At 34.7% G+C, this 22,184-nt stretch overlaps 1 protein-coding gene across 2 annotated transcripts in view; it reads left to right on the top strand.

Moving 5' to 3' along the window:
- LOC127174433 (disintegrin and metalloproteinase domain-containing protein 12) overlaps positions 1-22,184 on the top strand; it is a 123,516-nt gene that overhangs the window by 92,916 nt on the left and 8,416 nt on the right. For both annotated transcript variants that reach the window (XM_051124870.1, XM_051124871.1), the window contains exons 12-21: positions 7,147-7,324; positions 8,183-8,272; positions 9,207-9,402; positions 9,474-9,582; positions 11,764-11,962; positions 14,130-14,207; positions 16,661-16,769; positions 16,861-16,996; positions 18,562-18,706; positions 19,860-20,111. In XM_051124870.1, coding sequence (XP_050980827.1) covers positions 7,147-7,324; positions 8,183-8,272; positions 9,207-9,402; positions 9,474-9,582; positions 11,764-11,962; positions 14,130-14,207; positions 16,661-16,769; positions 16,861-16,996; positions 18,562-18,706; positions 19,860-20,111 — 1,492 coding nt within the window. The remainder of the gene's footprint in view (positions 1-7,146; positions 7,325-8,182; positions 8,273-9,206; positions 9,403-9,473; positions 9,583-11,763; positions 11,963-14,129; positions 14,208-16,660; positions 16,770-16,860; positions 16,997-18,561; positions 18,707-19,859; positions 20,112-22,184) is intronic.

The following is a 22,184-nucleotide window of genomic DNA, read 5'->3' as shown; positions in this document are numbered from 1 at the left end:
GTGTTTCAGGCTGGAAAACAACATTTCCCACAATGCATTAAAATTTTTTAATTAAATTATTATTTTTTTAAATTATGAATTATAATTAATACACAGTACACATATATAAACTTATACATTTCTATAAATTGCATTTCTGATATTTAAAATACAAAAGTACCTAAGCTTAGTAAAGTATAAAGTATATAAATTATTTGGAAATTATTTATTTATTTGTTTGTTTGTTTGTTTGTTTGTTTATTTATTTAACTTTTGTGTTTCAGGCTGGAAAACATTTACCTTTTTGTTTTTTTTAAAGAAATTAATATATATAAATGATTCTGTACTATTTATTTATTTGTTTGTTTGTTTGTTTATTCATTTATCTATCTATCTTTAGTGTTCACCTGTGTTGATTTTTATTACTATTTATTTATTTATTTATTTATTTATATAATTTAAAAAAAAAAAAAAATTTAATTTACATTTGTGGTTAGACACAAAACAAAGATTTAAATCAGAAAGCCAGAGACCCAATGTAACAATCTTTGACATAACAATCAAAACTTACCAAATACAATGGAAGTCAATGGGGTAGTATTTTCTTTAATTTTCATGCATATATATGCATATATAATAATATTGTCTTTAATTTTCATGCATGTTCAGAACAACATAAGAAAGAGTAAATGAACATAACTTTAATTTTTGAGTGGACTATCCCTTTATATATTACATAAACACTGGTGTAGTGTTACAGCAGGACTCTGTAGGCGACTCTCCATTGAGCCCACAGTTTCTGCAACTCCTATTGCTGCTATATTTGTTCCTGTGTTTCTATAGAGCGTTTGGAAGCTCCTCACACTCTCACAGAGAACAAACCCCACTCACAGCGTGATCTCTGTGCCCGTGGCAGTGTCTCCATTATGTGGGCCTCCTGTTGAGTCCGGTCCAGAGGAGGTGTTTGAGAGCTTAGACACACTCGAGTCGCTGAGGCTTATCGCTGAGCGCTGATCTCTGGGTTGGCATCGGGAGGCAAGAGGAAGCATCTGCTTATCTCTCGGCCTCCCGCAGGCTCATGCCACCCTGGCGCTGGCCGTCGCGGGTACAGTCGGTCTAGCGAGCGCGAGGGCCGACGCGAGCCAGATTTCCGTGCTCGCGTTTGCCCCGTAGTTTCAGTACGCGTGCCAGGAACGAAGCGAACATCACAGTATTCGGCGCCTCTGATGCATACTAATGGCCGCAGCAAAGCCAGCTGGATTCTGAACCAAACGCTGGTCCACGCTGAAAAGATAAGCTGTAGATCTGAGGATGTAGGAGTGAAATGCTGCCCAGCTCTTTTTTTTGATGACTGGCAAAGTTTGAATTTATTAAACACTTGTTACACATTCAGTTTAAAGAGACAGTTCACCCATAAATGGCAATGCTGCCATCGTTTTGTGGTTGCAAACCTTTATGAATGTTATACAGATTATGCAGGAGAAAAGAAACATCATTCTAGTATTGTAGCGGTGAGTTTTACATGCTACTATCTCCAGAATTATATAAATCTATGGATTTTTTGCTGGTTTTACAACCCAGTTTGAATTGCCATGCTAGTTTTCTGCTGGTCTACCTGGTAAACCAGCACAGCCATGCTCAAAAAATAGAGATAAGTGACAAGTATTATATGTTTTAATAAATAATAAATATGTTTTTGATAAAAATATTGTATCAAGAGGAACAATCTTCACATAAAATAATTGTTTAATATAATATAAGATAATAATACATTTTATGTAATTATTAATAAAATTAATAAATAATAAAAAATGTAAATAAATACATAAATAGGTGCCATAGAGTTGAAAAAATATAATTTTTATATTGTTTTTTTTATATTAATGTAGTTTATATATATATATATATATATATATATATCTATATCTATACCTCTCTCTCTCTCTCTCTCTCTCTCTCTCTCTCTCTAAAAGATTAAATAAATAAATAAACAAACAAATAGGTGCCACAGAAGTAAAAAATAATGTATTTAATTTTATATTGTAATTTGTATTTTTTTAATATTAATATATTTTTTATATAATATATAATATTTATTATATATATATTTATATATAATTAAATGTATTTTTTAAATAAAAAATATTATAATTTTTATTTTAGTAAATATTAAAATATATCAAATATAAATATATAGTATTTAAAAATAGCAATATGTTTTCTATTTTTATATATATTTATAATATAATGTAAAATATAAGTAACTAGTAATTTCATTTTCAGCAAGATAATCATATATCTTATAAACTATGAAGAAAAAATATATATCACAATTTGTATTTTTATATTTTATATTATTATTAGTTTATTTGTATTTATATATTATATATATATATATATATATCAGAATTATTTATTTGTTTATCTTTTTGTTAAATGTTTTAAGTTTACAAGATTCCTACAGGAATCTTTTTATGTTCTGGAATTAGTAAATTGTAAACAAACAACAACTAAAAACACAGAAGTAAAAAATTGCATTTTAGGCCTTTTAAATGTTAAAAACCAAATACTAAAAACCAAATATCAAATACTATATAATTCGATTTCATAGCATTTTTGGTGTATCAGCGATATCGGATTTGATATTGGTTTCAGAGCTAGTAATTTGTAATTGTATCATCCACTTTTAGCAGCTAGTAAATGTTGACCAGAATGATTTACAGTATTTGCTAAGGCAGTAAATCAATAAAACTGTATTGAGAAGCTTGTATCCAAAACACAAAATAAGCTGGAAAACATACAGACAGATGGGATCTATAATGTTAATTTGAACAAACAAATGCAGCACAACTAAATCTGAAACTTTTCAGTCATTTCCCCTGGTGCTCTCTGAGAGGTCTTTGCTGGCTGATGTTGGAAGCCCAGACCAGAAACAGACAACCTGGACGGATTACCGTGGTTCCTATCGCCGCTCGATGTGTTTGACAGCACCGACAGATGTTTCTCGCCGCATGACATCTTACAGCAGAGACGCGGCACGAACTTCACAATCACATCAGAGCCAATCAAAGCCGCCTGTGCCAAACAATTTCAATAATTCAAGAGCTATTATCAAATACAAACTCATCACAATCACACAGGACTTGAGCAATCTTCAACTTCAAGAAGAAAAACAAGCTACAACAGGCGTGTTACAAGTTTCTGTCTGAAAAACACGCATTAGAGTTTCCAGTCTGTGCTTCATCTTTTGCCAGTTAAGTGTGTTGTTGTGTATGACCGCTTAAAGAAGTAATATTCAGTCTGAAGATTAAATCATGGAGAAGCACTGAGGCATGCTGGGACCGCAGTCAATCTGGTTTTAGTTTAAATACATGAAGGAAATCTCTTATGCTCACAAAGGCTGCATTTATTTAATAGAAAATAAAGTAAAACCAGTAAAATTTTGAAATCTTATTATAATTCAAAATGACTGTGTTCTATTGCGATAGATTTTAAAATGTAATTTATTTCTGTGCTGCAAAGCTGAATTTTCAGCATCATTACTCAGAGTCACGTGATCCTTTAGAAATCATTCTAATATGCAGATTTGCTGCAAAACCCAATTTTTCAAACCCATAATTAATTTTAGTAGTGATATTTGACATAGCATGCAGTGCAAATAGTTAAATATTCATAAAATGAGTAATTTTGGATATTGAAGAGGCTGCGAGTGTCTGTGATTAACACTCAACCTCCAGATCTACACAGCATGTGTTGTAACTCAACCAATCACACTGATTTAATTCATCAGGATGTTTAGTGATGTAGCGTTCAGTGTGTTAATGAAACCGGCCGACTGCGATGATTCACACCTGCATCGAGTCCTGCAATCACCATCATGAGTAAATCCTCCCTAAAAACCCTCTCTGATCACAGATGGTTTTCACCATCATGAGCTCATCAGCCAGACTCATAATATGTGCCATATGCTTCTCTCTGGGAGCTCTCACGTCGCTGTCAGTCACAAACGAGGGCTGTAATTTCTCTGGCTGTTGGGTTGTTTGTAAACTTGGGATTTCATCATGTAGACGCTGCGGCGAAACATTTTGTTACGCTCCGCAGGGGAGCAATGATATTCGGAGCGGATTTGTGGGCCACTTTTATTGTATGTGTGTGTGTAATTGCGGTGAAATCATCTCCACCGTGCGTGGAAGCGTTTCTGTGTTCTGTGGGAAACAGAGAACTAAGTACTTAAGAACTAGAGTTTTGCGTTTTCTTAAGAAATTATGTTTGTGCATTTAAAACTCGCCTCCACAGTGCTAGGGTGTTATGGGTCGTTTCCAGGGTCTTGGTTGGTGGTTGCCATGTGATTTTGAGAATGTTTGTGGGTGGTTGCTATGGCATTCTGAGTATTTTGTTGCTATGTTGCCTAAGCATTGTGAGTGGTTTCTAGTGAGTTGCTATGGCATTTTAAGTGTTTTAAGAATGTTTGTGAGTGGTTGCTCGGCAGTTGCTATGTGCTTGTTGTTGCTTTCTGAGTGGTTTTTAGCATTGTTTTATTGCCTGAATGTTGTAGGTGGTTGTTATGTTATAAGTGGTTACTAGGGAGTTGCTATGGCTTTTGAAGTGTTTGTTTGTGGGTAGTATGCTGTATGGTTGATATGGCACTTGGAGTGTTTTTAACATGTTTCTGTGTTGCCTGAGCATTGTGGCTGGTTATTTTGCTGCGAGTGGTTACTAGGGAGTTGCTATGGTGTTTTAAATGTTTTTAGAATGTTTGGGGTGGTTGCTAGGTAGTTACTATGTGGTTGTTGTTGCACTCTGAGTGTTTTTTAGCATTGTTTTATTGCCTGAGCATTGTGGGTGGTTATGTTGTAAGTGGTTACTAGGGAGTTGCTATGGCGTTTTAAGTGTTTTTAGAACATTTGTGGGTTGTTGCTAAGCAGTTGCTGTGTGGTTGCTATGGCATTCTGAGTGGTTATGTTGTTACCGGTTTTAAGACGCAACAGTGGTTACTTTCCAGTTGCGTCCCCACATTTTTTTTTTTTTTTTAAGTATTCGTTTTATTATTAAATATTTATATGAATTAAATGGAAAATATAATTCTAAATAATTTACTTAAGACGAGAGCATGCACTATAATTTGAACATGGCTACATTGTCATATTTCATTTTCACGTGAGGAGACATTTTACAGAAAGAGAATGGCGTTGAGTTTTTTTTCGTTATGTTAATAAAAGTTCTGTTTAATATCAGTGATTTTTTTTTTTTTTTTTTTTTTTTTTTTTGTACTTTGTTGTCGTCCATTCAAACAATTGACGCCGAATTGGCAATTCTTTTTAAAGTGAAAGTATAACATTTATGCTATTTGCAATGTTGCCCCACCCCCACGGTTACCGGTATTACCGGTGTTGTCACATGTCGAGTTGTTCACAACCCTAGTTTTTAACATGTTGCAATGTTGCCTTTGCATTGTGAGTAGTTGTTATATTGTGAGTTTTTACTAGGGAGTTGCTATGGCGTTTTAAGTGTGTTTAGAATGTTTGTGGCTGGTTGCTATGCAGTTGTGATGTGGTTGTTGCAACATTCTGAGTGGTTTTTAACATGTTTCTATGTTGCCTGAGCATTGTGGCTGGTTATTATGCTGTGAGTGGTTACTAGGGAGTTGCTATGGCATGTAAAGTGTTTTCAGAATGTTTGTGTGTGATTGCAAGGGAGTTGCTATGGCATTCTGAGTGTTTTTAACATGTTTCTATGTTACCTGAGCATTGTGGGTGATTGCTATGTTGTATGTGGTTACTAGGGAGTTGCTATGGCATTTTAAGTGTTGTTAGAATGTTTGTGTGTGGTTGCTAGGCAGTTGCTATGTGGTTGTTATTGCATTCTGATTCTGGTTTTAACATTGTTTTATTGCCTGAGTGTTGTAGGTGGTTGCTATGTAGTAAGTGGTTACTAGGGAGTTGCTATGGCATTTTAAGTGTTTTCAGAATGTTTGTGGGCGGTTGCTAGGTGGTTGTTATGTGGTTGTTTTTAGAGATTTTTAATATTGCTAAATTGCCTGAGCATTGTGGGTAGTTGCTGTGTGGTGAGTGGTTACTAAGGAGTTGCTATGGTGTTTTAAATGTTTTTAAAATGTTTGTGGGTGGTTGCTAGGCAGTTACTATGGCATTCTGAGTGGTTTTTAACATGTTACTATGTTGCCTGAGCATTGTGGGTGATTGTTATGTTGTGAGTGGTTACTAAGGAGTTGCTATGGTGTTTTAAATGTTTTTATAATGTTTGTGGGTGGTTGCTAGGCAGTTACTATGGCATTCTGAGTGGTTTTTAACATGTTACTATGTTGCCTGAGCATTGTGGGTGATTGTTATGTTGTGAGTGGTTACTAGGGAGTTGCAAGTGTTTTTAGCATTTTGCTATTATTATAGGGTGTTGCTATGTGATTGCTGAGTGTTTTTAACATGTTGTGGGTGGTTGCTAAGGTGTCACTTTGGTGTTCTGAACATTCATAACATGTTGCTGTCAGGGCAAATTAGGTGGTTGTTATAGTTATACTGAGTGGTTTTTGGAATGTTGGTTTGGTGGTTGCTAGGGCATTGCTATGGTGTTCTAAGTGTTTTTAACACTTTTATTAACACTTTTTTGTGTGTGGCTTATATGATTTCTTGTGTGTGTGTGTGTGTGTTGTGGATTGTTGCTAGGGTTTGCTAGACTGTTCTGAGGCTGCTTCTAAAGAGTTTTCTGTAGTTGTTTTTGTGTGCGTGCATTGCTGTGCGGTTTCTAGGTTGTAATAGTGATATTTGCGTATACAAACACTACAAATGAACACAAGCCAGGCTATTAGAATCTTGGTTTGTTGGATAATTCTTTTTTGTTGGATAAATGAAACCATGTGTGATATGAAGTGTTATCGCACACACATTTCCTGCTGTCTCCAATTTACAACTCTGGTGAGACAGTCAGTGTGATTTTGCAGGACTATTTGCAGAAATATCTCTTATCTGTCACTGTTCTCTCCTCTGGGACTCGTTTCATTGGTCCTCATGCCAGTCAGCACTTACAGGATGATGTCATTTCCTTGGCAAGACTTTGACTGCCTGATTGGTCCATTTATTTGTACATATGTTGAATATCAACAGTCAGTTTTCTTTAAAGTCATCACTGAGGTAATATTTCTGATATTTTTTTCAGGTATCCTTTCCCTACAGTCTTCAGTACGTGCAGTAAGAAGGATCTCGCCGCGAGTTTGGAGAAAGGTGTGGGCATGTGTTTGTTCAACATGCCAGAGGTGAAGGTGCTCTACGGAGGCCAGAAATGTGGAAATGGATACGTCGAGGAGGGAGAGCAGTGCGATTGCGGAGATCTGGAGGTACGTCAGACCTCATGCGTATGTTTTATTTTCAAAAACATATTTCATGCAGACGTTTACATGTTTCCCTTAAGCGCTGCATATGTGCTGCGCTTTTCACACTCTTCAGTAAGCCGTGCATCATTAGCAGTCGCTCCTCCAAATTTGCGGCGAGTGAAATAAACAGTTTCTGCAGTGTTTTCTGCAACCACGCTGTGAGAAGACGCATGAGAAAGAGGTGCATCTGTCACTCTAGACCAGGAGATTTTGCGAGGACCGCAGAGAAAAGCTTTTGTTAGTGCCTGAGCGCTTCAGGTGTTTCCTGAGGGTTTAAATCTGTTCATTGATGTCTTTGCTGAAATGTTGCTGGCAGTGCAGAATGCATAGTAAAAACATACATTTGTGTCCGTGCATCCATCAACAATGCTCATGTTCAATTTATGCATTTCCACATTGCCAGCAGTCAGAGAAAAGCATCTGGGAAATTGTTTAGACATGAGTCTTAGACACATGCAAATGTACTTGAGTCATCTTAATTAGAAAAAAATACTTAGTCTCTTATGCTTACCAAGGCTGCATCTATTTGATCAAAAATACAGTAAAAACAGTAAAATTATGAAATATTATTGTAATTTAAAATAACTGTTCTATATGAATTTATTGTAAAATGTAATTTATTCCTGTGATCAAAGCTGAATTTTCAGCATCATTACTCCAGTCTTCAGTGTCACATGATCCTTCAGAAATCATTCTAATATAATACAAAATATTCCTGCTATTGTCATTGTTAAAAACATATTTTTGTGAAAACTGTTTTTTCTGTTGTGGAATTGTTTTGAGGGGTTCCTGTGTCTCAGATGAATCTGTATGTCTCTGTAGGAGTGTCTGAATCCCTGCTGTAATGCCAGTACATGCACACTGAAAGAGGAGGCTGTATGTGCACATGGACAGTGTTGTGAAGACTGTCAGGTAACTTTTGATGTTCATCGTAATTCACTTTATTTGTTGCATTTCTGTATACCTTACTAAATGTATGTACTTAAACTAAAACATGCATTTTATTTATTTATTTGTGCATTTATGCATTTATTTATTTATGCATTTAATTATGCACTTTATTTAAGTACTTCGTGTGTTTTTTTAACTTAAAGAGGACATTTATTCAGAAACATTTATTAAATGTTAAATTATTTCATAATAATTTAATATATGTGACCCTGGACCACAAAACCAGTCATAAGGGTCAGTTTTTTTTTAAAATTGAGATTTATACATTATATATAAACCAGATAAATAAGCTTTTTATTGATGTATGGTTTGTTAGGATAGGACAATATTTGGCTGAGATACAACTATTTGCATGTCTGGAATCTGAGGATGCCAAAAAATCAAAATATTGAGAAAATCACCTTTAAAGTTGTCCAAATAAAGCTTTCAGCAATGCATATTACTAACCAAAAATGACATTTTGACATATTTACGGTAGGATATTTACAAAATATCTTAATGGAACATAATCTTACTTAATATCCTAATGATTTTTGGCATAAACGAAAAATCGATAATTTTGACCAGTGCAATGTATTGTTGGCTATTGCTACACATATACCCGTGCTACTTATGAGTGGTTTTGTGGTCCAGGGTCACATATAATGTTATTTAATGTAATGTAATTAAATATTACCTTACAAAAGTTTGCTTGTCGGCTATTAAAACACCTAAACAGCCTAAAATAACCAAACAAAATAAGTGAAAGAACATATTATTCTAAAGCAATAATTGTTTTTAGTCTGTAGAATAGCATGCACTGATAAATCAATTACAGTAGAAACTATAAATAAAGATAAAAGTAAAGTTATTCTGTGCTGGCTAAAAGGACTTTGTGTATCTGTTTATTATGTAGCTGAAGCCTGCAGGGACTCCATGCCGTGAGTCCAGTAACTCCTGCGACTTGCCGGAGTTTTGCACAGGCGCCGACCCTCACTGTCCCGCTAATGTCTACCTGCATGACGGACACACCTGTCAGGGTGTCGATGGACACTGTTACAACGGCATCTGTCAGACGCACGAGCAGCAGTGCATCACGCTGTGGGGACAGGGTGAGTACAGCGTCACCCGCAGACCTGGAGGAACGGCTACTGCATCTGTTAACGTTGTGTGTGTTTAACAGGTGCAAAACCAGCTCCAGGAATCTGTTTCGAAAGAGTGAACTCAGCAGGAGATCCATATGGAAATTGTGGGAAAGACGCCAAGGGATCATTTGCGAAATGCGAAGCACGGTAAGAGAAAATATGAGCTTAGATCTAGAAAGAATAAATGAAGATTTGAAATGCAAAAGCCTATAAGTGCATTATGAAATTTTCTTCTAAAATTAGTATTTTTATCAGGATCCAAAGTTTGGGTTCAGTCATGTTTCTTTATTGGCAATAAATAGGTATTTTTCATTGCCATTAAAGTGAAATAATTGAACAAACATAGGAGACTAATAAAAATGCTCTTTTTTTGTTGATAGAAATCTTCAAATATAAATTATACATATTACTACTACTACTAACACTACTAATGTTTCAGTTTAGTATTCAATATACTTTTTAAAATAAAGAAATAAGTATAAACGATTATTTTGATAATAATAATAATAATAATCATAATAATACATATACATATAAAAAAGTATAAAAGTATAAATAATATGAAGTTTGAGTTCAGTATTGCAGGAGCAATATTTGAATATATGATATTCAATTTACTGTAAATATATTTGATATAAAGAGTAAATCTAAATTCTATAATAAATATAAAAGAAATAATAAAATATAAAACATCACATAAAAAAAATAATAAAAATAATTGAATGTAGATTTTTTTCAATGATAAACACAATTATATAAAAATAAGTAATTAAACTTTTATGTATATATTTTTGTTTTTTACAGGGCAGCATGTCACATTAGTATTGGATAAATCTAAATCCTCACAATTTATTTTGGTTGGGCAAACCAATGGTTTCATGTTTTTGTTTGGTACTTTTTACTATTTCATAATTGTTTGGATTAAGCTGAATAGGAAGGTTCCATTATGACAACTTACCCCACACAAACAAATCATGTGATAATTAAATATTTTGCAGCTTTTTTGAGTCTTTAAGGTGTGTGTAATGAAAAATTACTTTCAAAAATAAACATGTATATTAAACTTAAATATTCACCGGCATGAAAAGTGTGACAACTAGCCCTGGATTTTCATATAGAGGAGTTTGGAGGTGGCATCATTAGGTACATGAGTTAGTGTTTTTATATTCCAGCAGATGATTGCTGATTTACTGCAAAATAAATGATTGCATATTACAGATTTTTGGAAGAATGTTGCTTTTAGAGCGTGCACTTCAGGATGACAGAAAATCAAAAGTACTTTCAAAACCTCAGAGGTCTTTGAGTGTTTTTCTCTTAAAATTACATTTTAGATTTAAATTAAAGTTTAAAACGAATTTCTCTCATCAGTTTCTTCCCATCCTGTTCTTTATCGACTGACTGTCTCTCTCTCTCTCACAGAGAGAGATGAATCCGTCGAGAAATCAAACAACCAATCAAATAACAAGACGCGTCTTTAAAAGAAAGAGAACAGAAGCCTATTGAAAATGTCAGAGTAATTTGCATGTGCAGGTAACACCTGTCATACACTTTGTTTTAATTGAGCTCAGATTGGCTGCTTTATTAAGTGCTTCACGGATCATATCATCGACGTAGTAATTATTTTAATGACATGAAGTGGACAGACGGAGAGAGAAACAGTTTCAGCCACTAATGACTCTTTAGTTTGGCCAGAGGGACTCGAGCCACATTCTGTCTGTCTGTCTGTCTCATTCTTTCTTTTTTGGACGCGGCTGCGTGAGAAACTGCCCTCTGAATGCAGTAATTGGTCTTTAGTGGAGAGGATGCCTCATTATTTCTCTCTGTTTTGGCTCCATCGGAATCAAAGATGTATGTCCCATTACCACGATCCTCAACAGAGGAAACACACTTCAGCGCTGTGAAAACACTGCATATGTGTTAGTCTGGGAAACGCTTTGATTTAGAACATGGGATCTATTAGCGACTGGAAACATTACTCACAAGTTTCGATAAGTTCATAACCCATATTGGGTCTCAGGTCTGGACAAAAAAAAAAGGCCAAAAAAAAAAGAATATATATATATATATATATATATATATATATATATATATATTTAATTTAATTAATGTAATATTTTTAATATTGTAATTATTATATACTAATTAATAATTAATTAATTAATTAATAATTAAATATTGCGTTTTAATCTATTTTTATTATATTATTACTACTATATTTTTACAAAAATATCTAAAAAATATATATATATATTTTTTGGAATTTACTGCATTTTGTTTTTTTTTTGCATTTATCTGCATTTTAAATGGTTTATTCCTCTTGTTTTCCAGAGATGCTAAATGTGGGAAGATCCAGTGTCAGGGCGGAGCCAACCGGCCTGTGATTGGCACCAATGCCGTCTCCATAGAAACCAACATCCCGCTCCAGGAAGGAGGGCGTATCCTCTGCCGCGGGACTCACGTGTACCTGGGAGACGACATGCCGGATCCGGGCCTCGTGCTCACTGGCACCAAATGTGGAGAAAACATGGTAAAGAGAGTAAATAATAAGATGACCATCGCTTATTTAGTGTAACTCAAGCTTGTTTGGATCATGTTCATGTAGATCAGCAACATCAGGACTGCAGAATGGGCTAAATTACCCTAGTTTCTATGGTGTTCTGACTGAAACTAGAATTTATGTGAGGATTATTATTATTATATTATCTTAATGGATAGCTTTGGGTTTGTCTGTTTTTTGTTAATAATTATGAATTATTGGGTAATATTTGATCCCCAGAATTTATTTTCAGGGGCATTTTTACCTTTTTTTTTTTTTTTTTTTTTTTTTTTTTTTTTTTTAACTTAGCATTTTTACCTTTTATATCTATTTTATATTTATATTACCTTTTTTACCCTATTTGCATTATATAATTTTATATCTCCATTGCTGTTCAAAAGTTTGGTAAATACAACTTACCTTTTTTTTTTTATTTTTTACATTTTTTTACCTTTGTATTTTTTCATACATTTTATATCTACATTGCCATAAATATAATTTACCTTTTTTTTTTACTTTTTAAATTTTTTACCTTTGTATTTTTTCATACATTTTATATCTACATTGCCATAAATATAATTTACCTTTTTTTTGTTTTTACTTTTTACATTTTTTACCTTTGTATTTTTATATACATTTTATATCTACATTGCCATAAATATAATTTACCTTTTTTTTTACTTTTAAAATTTTTTACCTTTGTATTTTTTCATACGTTTTATATCTACATTGCTGTAAATATAATTTACCTTCTTTTTTTTGTTAAACTTTTTTTAATTTTTTACCTTTGTATTTTTCATACATTTTGTATCCACACTGCCGTTCAAAAGTTTCGATTTTTTTTTTTATTAGATTTTTTTAAAGAATTCTCTTTAAAAAGCTCATCAAGGCTGCATTTACTTGATCAAAAATACAGAAAAAAATTAATATTGTGAAATATTATTACAGTTTAAAATAATGGTTTTCTATTTTAAATTAGAATTTATTCCTGTGATGCAAAGCTGAATTTTCCTCATCCATTACTCCAGTCTGCAGTGTCACATAATCCTTCAGAAATTATTCTAATATGCTGATTTATTACTTTTATTATCAATGTTGGAAACAGTTGTGTTATTATATTTTTTGGAACCTGTAATTTTTTTTTTTCATGATTCTTTGAGTTAAATATTAATTTCAAAATAGAAATAGAAGAAATAGAAGTCTTTGCTATCACTTTATATCAATTTAGCACATCCTTGCTGAATAAAATTATTAACTTCTTTTAACAAAAAAAAAAAAAAGGAGAAAAAAGCACAACTGTTTTTAACATTGATAATATATTAGAATAATTTCTGAAGGATCATGTGACACTGAAGACTGGAGTAATGATGCTGAAAATTCAGCTTTGCATCACAGGAATAAATTACATTTTAAAATATATTCACTTAGAAAACAGTTATTTTAAATTGAAATAATATTAACTGTTTTTCCTGTATTTTTAATTAAATAAATGCAGCCTTGATGAAAAGAAGAATCTTCTTTAAAAAAAACAAACAAACATTAAAAACCTTACTGGTCCCAATCTTTTGATCCCTTCTGCATATCTATATTTATATCTACAGAAATTCATAGGCGATTTTCAGCTCAAAAATGATATGTTATGATATCATAACTGAAATTGTGCAAAACAACATTTCTATGCAAGGCTCATTATAGTTACTAAACTCAGCACTATTTTCCTGGATCAGGTTTTTATTTACACTGGTGGCATTAAGTCTCAATCCATATTTCTGATCTTTTATCAATATAATTCATTTTTATATCAAAATAGAAGTCGTTGGTGCCACGCAAAGGCTAAATGCAATGACTACACGCTCAAAACTGAGTCATGAATGAAATCAGCGTTGTTAACTGAGGAAAGAGTGGCCTCATTGGTTACATCCTGACATAATTGGAAATTACCCTGACATCATAGTATTAATAAAATTGAGTTATAAAGCAATAAATGTGTCTTAGACTGAATTGCGTTTGACACATACACAGTGTGAGACACTTTTCCACCTTGTTTGCTGCTGTGAGGATATTTGGAGGATCATGTCAGCTTGTTTGGGTGGAGTTGAGCTGTCGGTCATCACTGACTGACAGAACTAATAAACTCTGTCTGTCTGTGTTTGTGCAGATGTGTATAAACAGACAGTGTCAGAACATCAGTGTGCTCGGGGTTCACGACTGCTCAGCCAAATGCAGCGGACACGGGGTGAGTGTATAGTTTAATCTCCATAGACCTACATACAGTATGAAGCCCATGCAGTGTAGAAATGTTCTTGATAAAATGAATCTGATGTGACGCTCATGTCAGGATTTCCATAATTACATGATGACAGCTCGTCTTCATGTCCTCAGTCTCATAAATTATTCATTACTCGGCTACACTCATAATGTTAAACTGGGCTCAGTGTGATTTCTTTTAATAATGACACCAAAGTGCATGACTTGATTAATTCAAGTCAAAGTCATATGTATAGCGCGTACAGCGTTTTAAAAAAGCAGCTTTAAAGAAATCCACAAGGTTAATTCTACAATGTTGTAACCTCTTTGAGAAGTTAGATGCTGAATAACTTCCTCTTTATTAATGTATTAATAAAATAATAATTAAATAATAATAATTATTAAATTGATATAGTAATAATAATTACTTAATTTTTAAATTATTTTAAAAATAAAATTTAATGAAAATTAATATACATTTTTTTTCTTGACATATATGGATGAAATATAACCTTATTTATTTATTTATTTATTTGTTTATTTGTTTATTTGTTTGTTAGTTTTTGTCAGGGAGTTATATAATTTTTTTTTCTTGAGATATTTTGGAGGAAACTTTATTTATTTATTTATTTATGCTAGGGAGTTTACTCAACAAAACATGTCCAGGTCATTTATTTTAATTATTAAAAAAATATATATATAATTAGAAAATTAATATAATAATAATTACTTATTTTTATTATTGTTTTAAAAATAAAATCTAATGAAAATTAATATATATTTTAATGAGATATTGGGATGAAATATGACCTCATTTATTTATGCTAGGGAGTTTGCTCAACAAAACATGTCCAGGTCATATATTTTAATTATTACAAAAATAAAGCCTAAAGAAAATTAATATAATAATAATTACTTTCTTAATATTTTAAAAATAAAATCGATTTTTTTTTCTTCTTCAGACATTGGGATGAAATATGACCTTATTTATTTATTTGTTTGTCTGTTTATGTATTTTTCAATTAATTTAATTGCTTTGGCAAAGATAGTGAAGTAATGCTTGGATATTTTAAATCATATTCTTTAATATATTTACACTGGTGTGTGCTGTTATTACTGTTAAAACTAAATATTTGTATGTATTATCATGAGATTCGCATTCCTAGTAAACCCTCAATTTAATTGCTAATTGGACATTTTATGATAATTAAGCACATTTAGACTTCCAGTTCTCATTACCACTAATTAATCATGATTTTAATCAGTGTTTTGTCTTTTCCTGTAAAGCACATCTAAATGTTTTTAAAACAAGACAAACTGACTTGAAAAGCAAAACTGCATAAAACAGCACGCTTTGTTTGTTTTCACATGTATCAAAGTCAGCGCTTTAATGAAAATGTGAGTTTCCAGCTCGTAATTATGTGTTTGACTATGATGTGAATATAATTTTTACAAGTTAGAAACACAATTATAGTAATTGCTTGTTGTTGCTGTTGTTATACATTGTGAATGAATGGAAATTCTCTGATCACAGGAAATGTTTTGCTTATTCACAATATGATTTTAAGAAATATTTCCTATGCTGAACATAATTGTAGTAATTCGGACTAGACCTGAATGCAACTAAAAGCCGCCGTGGACCTGTATTTCAAGTCAATCTCTCTTACACATATGTACACATATGTTTAATACAAATAGTTCAAAAAGCAAATGCAGTTCAGACTGATCTGAAATATAAGTTTGATTAATTCATTCTGGCAGGTGTCAAAGTTCATGATTGATCCTGGTTGGAAAGCTTCATTTCCATATGGTTTCTGGCGATAGTTTTACACATGTACAATGTTTGTAAGAGTTCCTGCTTTTTCAAATCATCATTTAATTAAGAAAAGTACGTTTAGATTACAGTTAAAATGAGTCCAGATGAAATCTGTGTAAATACCGAGGGGTGAAACCTGACAGAGCGAATGTGTTTTAGCTCCAGCGATGAAGGATATCACAATGAACGCAATTTTTCTGAAGAACAGGACGGATTGGTTAAAGGTTTGTGCAGATAGTGAGAAACAGATAGTGGAAGTCCATGAATGAGCTTATGAAGCTCCAGATTAGATCAAGATGTTCCTTTAAATCCAACATCTGCGGCTCATCAGCGCCAAGATAGGAGAACCAGAAACAAATGCTGCCAAATGGAGGAAAGAGGAAGTGTTTGAGTGTTTCGATAGATGTTGAGGAGGTGCATTTACAGACTTACAGCACGTAGGACATGACGACTGCTCAACAAAGACACACACACACACACACACAGACCAATAAAGACATGCTACTAGCAAAGTTGCATGCTGAATAATTTCCTACCTGTATTCTATGTTTGCATTCGTAAAATGAAAATATTTCCATTTAGCAATTTTGATGTCAATTTTGTGCATGTGTGTTTCTCATATGCAGGTTTGTAATAATAATAAGAACTGTCACTGTGAGTCGCTCTGGGCTCCTCCGTTCTGTGATAAAGCTGGGTTTGGAGGCAGTATGGACAGCGGCCCAATGAGACCAACAGGTATTAAATGTGTATCTGTGATTATTATAATGCTCTTCAACAGCATCTACTCAATTCACCATTGTGTGTATGTGTGTCTCTGTACATGCAGACAGCAGCACTGTGATGGTGGGCATCCTGGTGGCGTTTCTGTGTCTGATGTGTGTTGGAATAATCGCGTGCATTAAGAGGAAAACTCTGCTCAGCCTGTTCTTCAGCAATAAGAAGAACACCATCGAAAAACTGAGGTATTGAACCTTCACAGATGAAATAAACTATTTTTTCGTGAGCATTTTGGTCCATGTCCACATCCGTGGAACCTTTCAAATGCAGAAAAAGTTCTTTCTAGTCAAAAAAGGTTCTTTGGATTTTTAAAATGTTCTTAAAAATGGTTCTTTTAGGAACTGTTCACTGAAAGGTTCTTTGGGGAACCAAAAATGGTTCTTCTATGGCGTCACTGTAAAAACAGCCTTTTGGAACCTTTATTTTTAAGAGTGTAGAATTAAACAAACTACAGTGTACAGTATTTTTTCTACAGTTTCATTTAGAGTTCTATATGTTAATGAGCTGCGTTGTGATTGGCTGAACTCTGTATGTTGCCATACTTCTAATCAGGGTGGAGCAAGTTCCTAAGTTCTAAATATGCTCTGATATGTTAATATGCATGTTCATGTGCGTGCAATCTGGCAACCGCTTTACTTTGGTAATGTTACATTGGAAGTATTTTATTTCCGTTTAGCAATTAAATTGAGAGCTCATTAGGGAGGTGAATCTTAAAAGAGCATTGTTTTTCATCCCAATACTAGTTATTATTTTAAATAAAAGAAAATTAAACCTATTTAAGGACCATTAATGTTTTGGCGTCATGACTATGATTAAGCACGATGATGATTAAGCATGTTTAACCCCCTAATTCTCATTACACTGCAAATTAATCATGTTTTAATCAGTGTTTTTGTCTTGTTTTCTAGCAAAGAACATCTAATTGTCCTTAAAATGAGATCAGTTTACTTGAAAAGCAAAACTGCATAAAAGAGAACTTGCCAGAGAATATATCTTATTCTCCTTTTTATTCTCATACTTAATATGACAGTAGTATATTTATTATAATATATATACATATACATATATTAATATATTAATATGTCATATGTATTTTTTGTGGAGAAAAATATTTACATTTTTTTTAACATAAGAAAAAATGATAACTGATAGTTTCAAAAATTAAAAGAATAAGTAAAAGGTTAACTGGTTTTCTTTACGTTAGTTAGGTGTTTTTATATATGCCTGCAAATTTGCACAATTGTGATGCAATAACCATTCAAATATATGAACAAGCTATTTTGTTTTACAACTTTATCCCATCTTTTAAAATTCCCATTCAGTTATATAAATGTTATTTCTCAATGATCTCTAGTTTTTAATTTTTTAATTATTTATTTTATTTTATTTTATTTTATTTTTTATGCGACTGTTAAGGATTATGGGACACATGGGCTACAATTATGGGAATGTTACTTTTGAATGTTCTCTGAACATTCTGGGACAAAAAGTAACATTTTAAAAATGTTAGTACAAACAAACACAAACAAACAAACAAAAATATTTTGTGCCAGCTTTTGAGAACATTATTAAAGACAGATAAAGTTACTGGAAGACATTACTGTGAATGTTTGTTTATAACTTTGAGAGAACCTTACTAGAACATTTAGTTCTTAGAATGTTCACTGTTAGCTGGGATTTTGGTAATGTTCAAATAATAATAATTATTGCAATATTGTACATTATGTTCTGTATTTGCGCTTTGCTGCAGGTCTGTGGGGCCCAACAGATTGAACAGTCCAGCTCACACACTCTCATCCGCTCACACACACACTGGGACTCAAACGCACTCCATGTACAGAACATCTCCTCAATGTCAGACTTCAGCTTTACCACAAAGTGCCAGCATATATAAGGTGTGTCATTGCTCATTTACACACATGCATATATTACAAATTCCACCACACACTGAGAGACACAACATATGCATATTATGCATAAACTGGCACGCAAATGTGTGTCGCTTCACTATTCTGTTACAGTTCTGACTGACAGTTGCCGTCCATCTCACGCTCCAGAGGTTTGTTTAATAAAAAACACAGGAAAGACAAAGCGTTTGAAACCCGCTCTTTAGCTGTCAGACCACACCAGCTCTCACAAATTGTTGGAAAATCAGTAGAGACGCCTGTCAGCCAGATGGATTGTGGATGCATTTGTGATCTCAGGGCTGTTGTTGAGTAAAGCAGTTCAGATCTGTGATTAGAGGATGTGCAGAGTACCGCGACCGACCCCTGCGGTGCATCCAATAGCCTGCGCTGTGCAAGACTGTGAGAGAGAAATAGTTTTAAAGTTTGGGAAATTTTAAATGTCTCCTGTGTTCAGCAAGCCTGCATTTATGTGATCAGAATAAACTGGAAATATTATTCCCATTTAAAATGACTGTTTTCTATCTGTTTTGAAATGTAATTTATTTTTGTGATGCAAAGCTGAATATTCAGCATCATTACTCCAATCTTCAGTTTAATTTCATTTTTCTTCATGCTTTTTTGTTGTAAAGAAAATACAGGTTTGAAACAACTTGAATACATTTTTGAGTGAACTGTTTCTTTAAAAGCAGCTACAGTATCTGGTCCTCATAATGTGTGACGGTAACAGGATAGAGGATGTAGGTCTGTTTGATGTTAGGAAAGGTGAGGTTATACAGACACACACACACACACAGGGTTTCTGTCTCTCGTCTCCTTTTATTCTCGTCACATCTGGCTGCAGGTCAAGAGCTCAAAGCAGCTCTGATGCATGTGCTCATATGAGACTCATTTGTATCATTTAAAAAGGATAGCTCAGCCAAAAATGAGTCATCATTTACTCAGCCGTGTGTCGATCCAAACCTCTATGACTTTCTCTTTTTCTGTGGAACACAAAAGGAGACGTTTGGGAGAATGTTCAAGCTGCTCTTTTTCTCTGACAGTGTTGAGACATTTGTGCATGTTTAATGTTTACTGAACTATTCATTGTCAGTCAAACATGATGGAAAGCCTGTGTGACATGAATCTATATCTGTCTCTGCAGCCCCAGTCTCCTCTCCAGACCGTGGACTCTGTGGTTCCGTCTCATGGTCTCCGCCGGCTGCCACCGTGCCCTCCGGTCCACCTCTCTCACCCACTGCCCCTGGCGCTCGGCCTGCCACTGACGCCACCGCACACACACTCGTCTCCACCCAGAGCCCCTCCACCAGCACTCGCACATACACACGCTTCCGCTCCAGCAGCGGGAGTGGCTGGCCGCGGCCTGGCCTGCCAGAATGTCTGCAAGATTGCCATGGTGAGTATGTGTGGAAATATGCCAGTGATGATGAAAGCGCCGCAGAAGTTGCATATGTGTTTTGCTTGGGTGTTTTGAGTGGTTGGGTGTGTAGGGTGTTCCAGGTGGTTATTAGGGCGCTAGGTAGTTGCTAGTTTGTTATGGGTGGTTCTTGGTGATTGCTAGGTTGTTCTGGGTGGTCGTCATGTGTTGTTAGGTTATTCTGAGTGGTTGCTAGGTGGATAGTAGGGTGTTCTGGATGGTTGTTAGGGTGTTTGGTAGTTGTTTGATTGTTGTGGGTGGTTTTTGGTGATTGCTTGGACATCCTGGGTGGTTCTAAATGGTTGCTAGGTGTTGTTAGGGTGTTCTGTGTGGTTGCTAGGGTGTTCCTATTGGTTGCTAGGTGGATAGTAGGGTATGCTGGGTGGTTGTTTGCGTGTTAGGTAGTTGCTAGTTTATGTATAGTTCTTGGTGATTGCTAGGGTGTTCTGGAGGGTTGCTAGGTGTTGTTGGGGTGTTCTGTGTGGTTGCTAGGGTGCCAGGGTGATCCTGGTGGTTGCTAGGTGGAAGGTGGATTGTAGGGTATTCTGGGTGGTTGTGTTAGTGTTAGGTAGTGTTAGGTAATTACTAGTTTATGTATGGTCCTTGGTGATTGCTAGGGTGTACTGGAGGGTTGCTAGGTGTTGTTAGGGTGATCTGGGTTGGTTGCTAGGGTGCGAGGGTGATCCTGGTGCTTGCTAGGTTATGATAGAATGTTTTGGGCGGTTATTAGGGAGTTAGGTAATTGCTAGTTTGTTTTGGGTAGTTCTGATTGCTAAGGTGTTGTGGGTGGTTGCTAGGTAATGTAAGGGTGTTCTATGTGGTTGCTAGGATGTTCCTGGTGGTTGCTAGGTGGATAGTAGGGTATTCTGAGTAGTTGTTAGGGTGTTAGGTAGTTGCTAGTTTGTTATGGGTGGTTCTAGGTAATTGCTTGAGCATTCTGAGTGGTTCTGAACAGTTGCTAGGCGTTGTTATGGTGTTCTGTGTGTTTGCTAGGGTGTTCCTGGTGGTTGCTATGTATAGTATGTTATTCCAGATGGTTGTTAGGGTGTTAGGTAGTTGTTAGTTCATTATGGGTGGTTCTTGGTGATTTCAAGGCCGTTGTGGGTGGTTGCTGGGTGGTTGGTAGGTGTTGTTAGGGTGTTCTTGGTGGTTGCTGCTTGGATGGTAGAGTGTTCTGGGTGGTTGTTAGGGTGTTAGGTAGTTACTAGTTTGTTATGGGTGGTCCTTGATGATTGCTAAGGTGTTCCGGGTGGTTCTGGATGGTTGCTAAGTGTTGTGAGGGTGTTGCTAGGGTGTTGTGGGTGGTTGTTAGGTAGATAGTAGGGTATTCTGGTTGGTTGTTGGGGTATTAGGTATTTGCTAGTTTATGTGTGGTTCTTGGTGATTGTTAGGGTGTTCTGGGTGGTTCTGGATGGTTCCTAGATGTTTTTAGGGTGTTCTATGTGGTTGCTTGGTGGATAGTAGGGTGTTCTGGGTGGTTGTTAGGGTGTTAGGTATTTGTTAGTTCGCTATGGGTGGTTCTTGGTGATTGCTAGGGAATTTGGGGTGGTTCTGGATGGTTACTAGGTGTTGTTAAGGTGTTCTGGGTGATTGCTCGGTGGATAGTGGGGTGTTTTGGGTGGTTATTAGGGCGTTAGATAGTTGCTAGTTAGTTTTTATGGGTGGTTTAGGTAGATGCTAGGGTGTTCTGTATGTTTTCTAGGTGGTTTCTTACTGGATTATGTCTCCGTGATGTTCTGGTCTGTAGTTATGACATGGGACTCTCCATCTCCTTTACATCTGTGGAAGCTCTTTCACCTGTTTTATCGTCCAGCATTTTAAAATTGTAAGTCTTATACTGAGAAAAATAACAGCACAGTTTGATATGTACCATTAGGGGATTGTTCAAATCAGTAACTATAATGAGCAATTGTACCACTCAAGATAACATAGTGTATACTCCTATACATGTCAGCAGCTACATTGTATTTTACTGATTTCATTTCTTTTTATCACTTTCTCATTCCCCAGCAGTGTTGCAATGGTGAGTTAGAGCTCATTTTTAATGCACAC

Source organism: Labeo rohita, chromosome 12 (assembly GCF_022985175.1).
Source record: "Labeo rohita strain BAU-BD-2019 chromosome 12, IGBB_LRoh.1.0, whole genome shotgun sequence".
NCBI lineage: Eukaryota > Metazoa > Chordata > Actinopteri > Cypriniformes > Cyprinidae > Labeo > Labeo rohita.
This window is presented reverse-complemented; position numbering and strand designations above follow the sequence as displayed.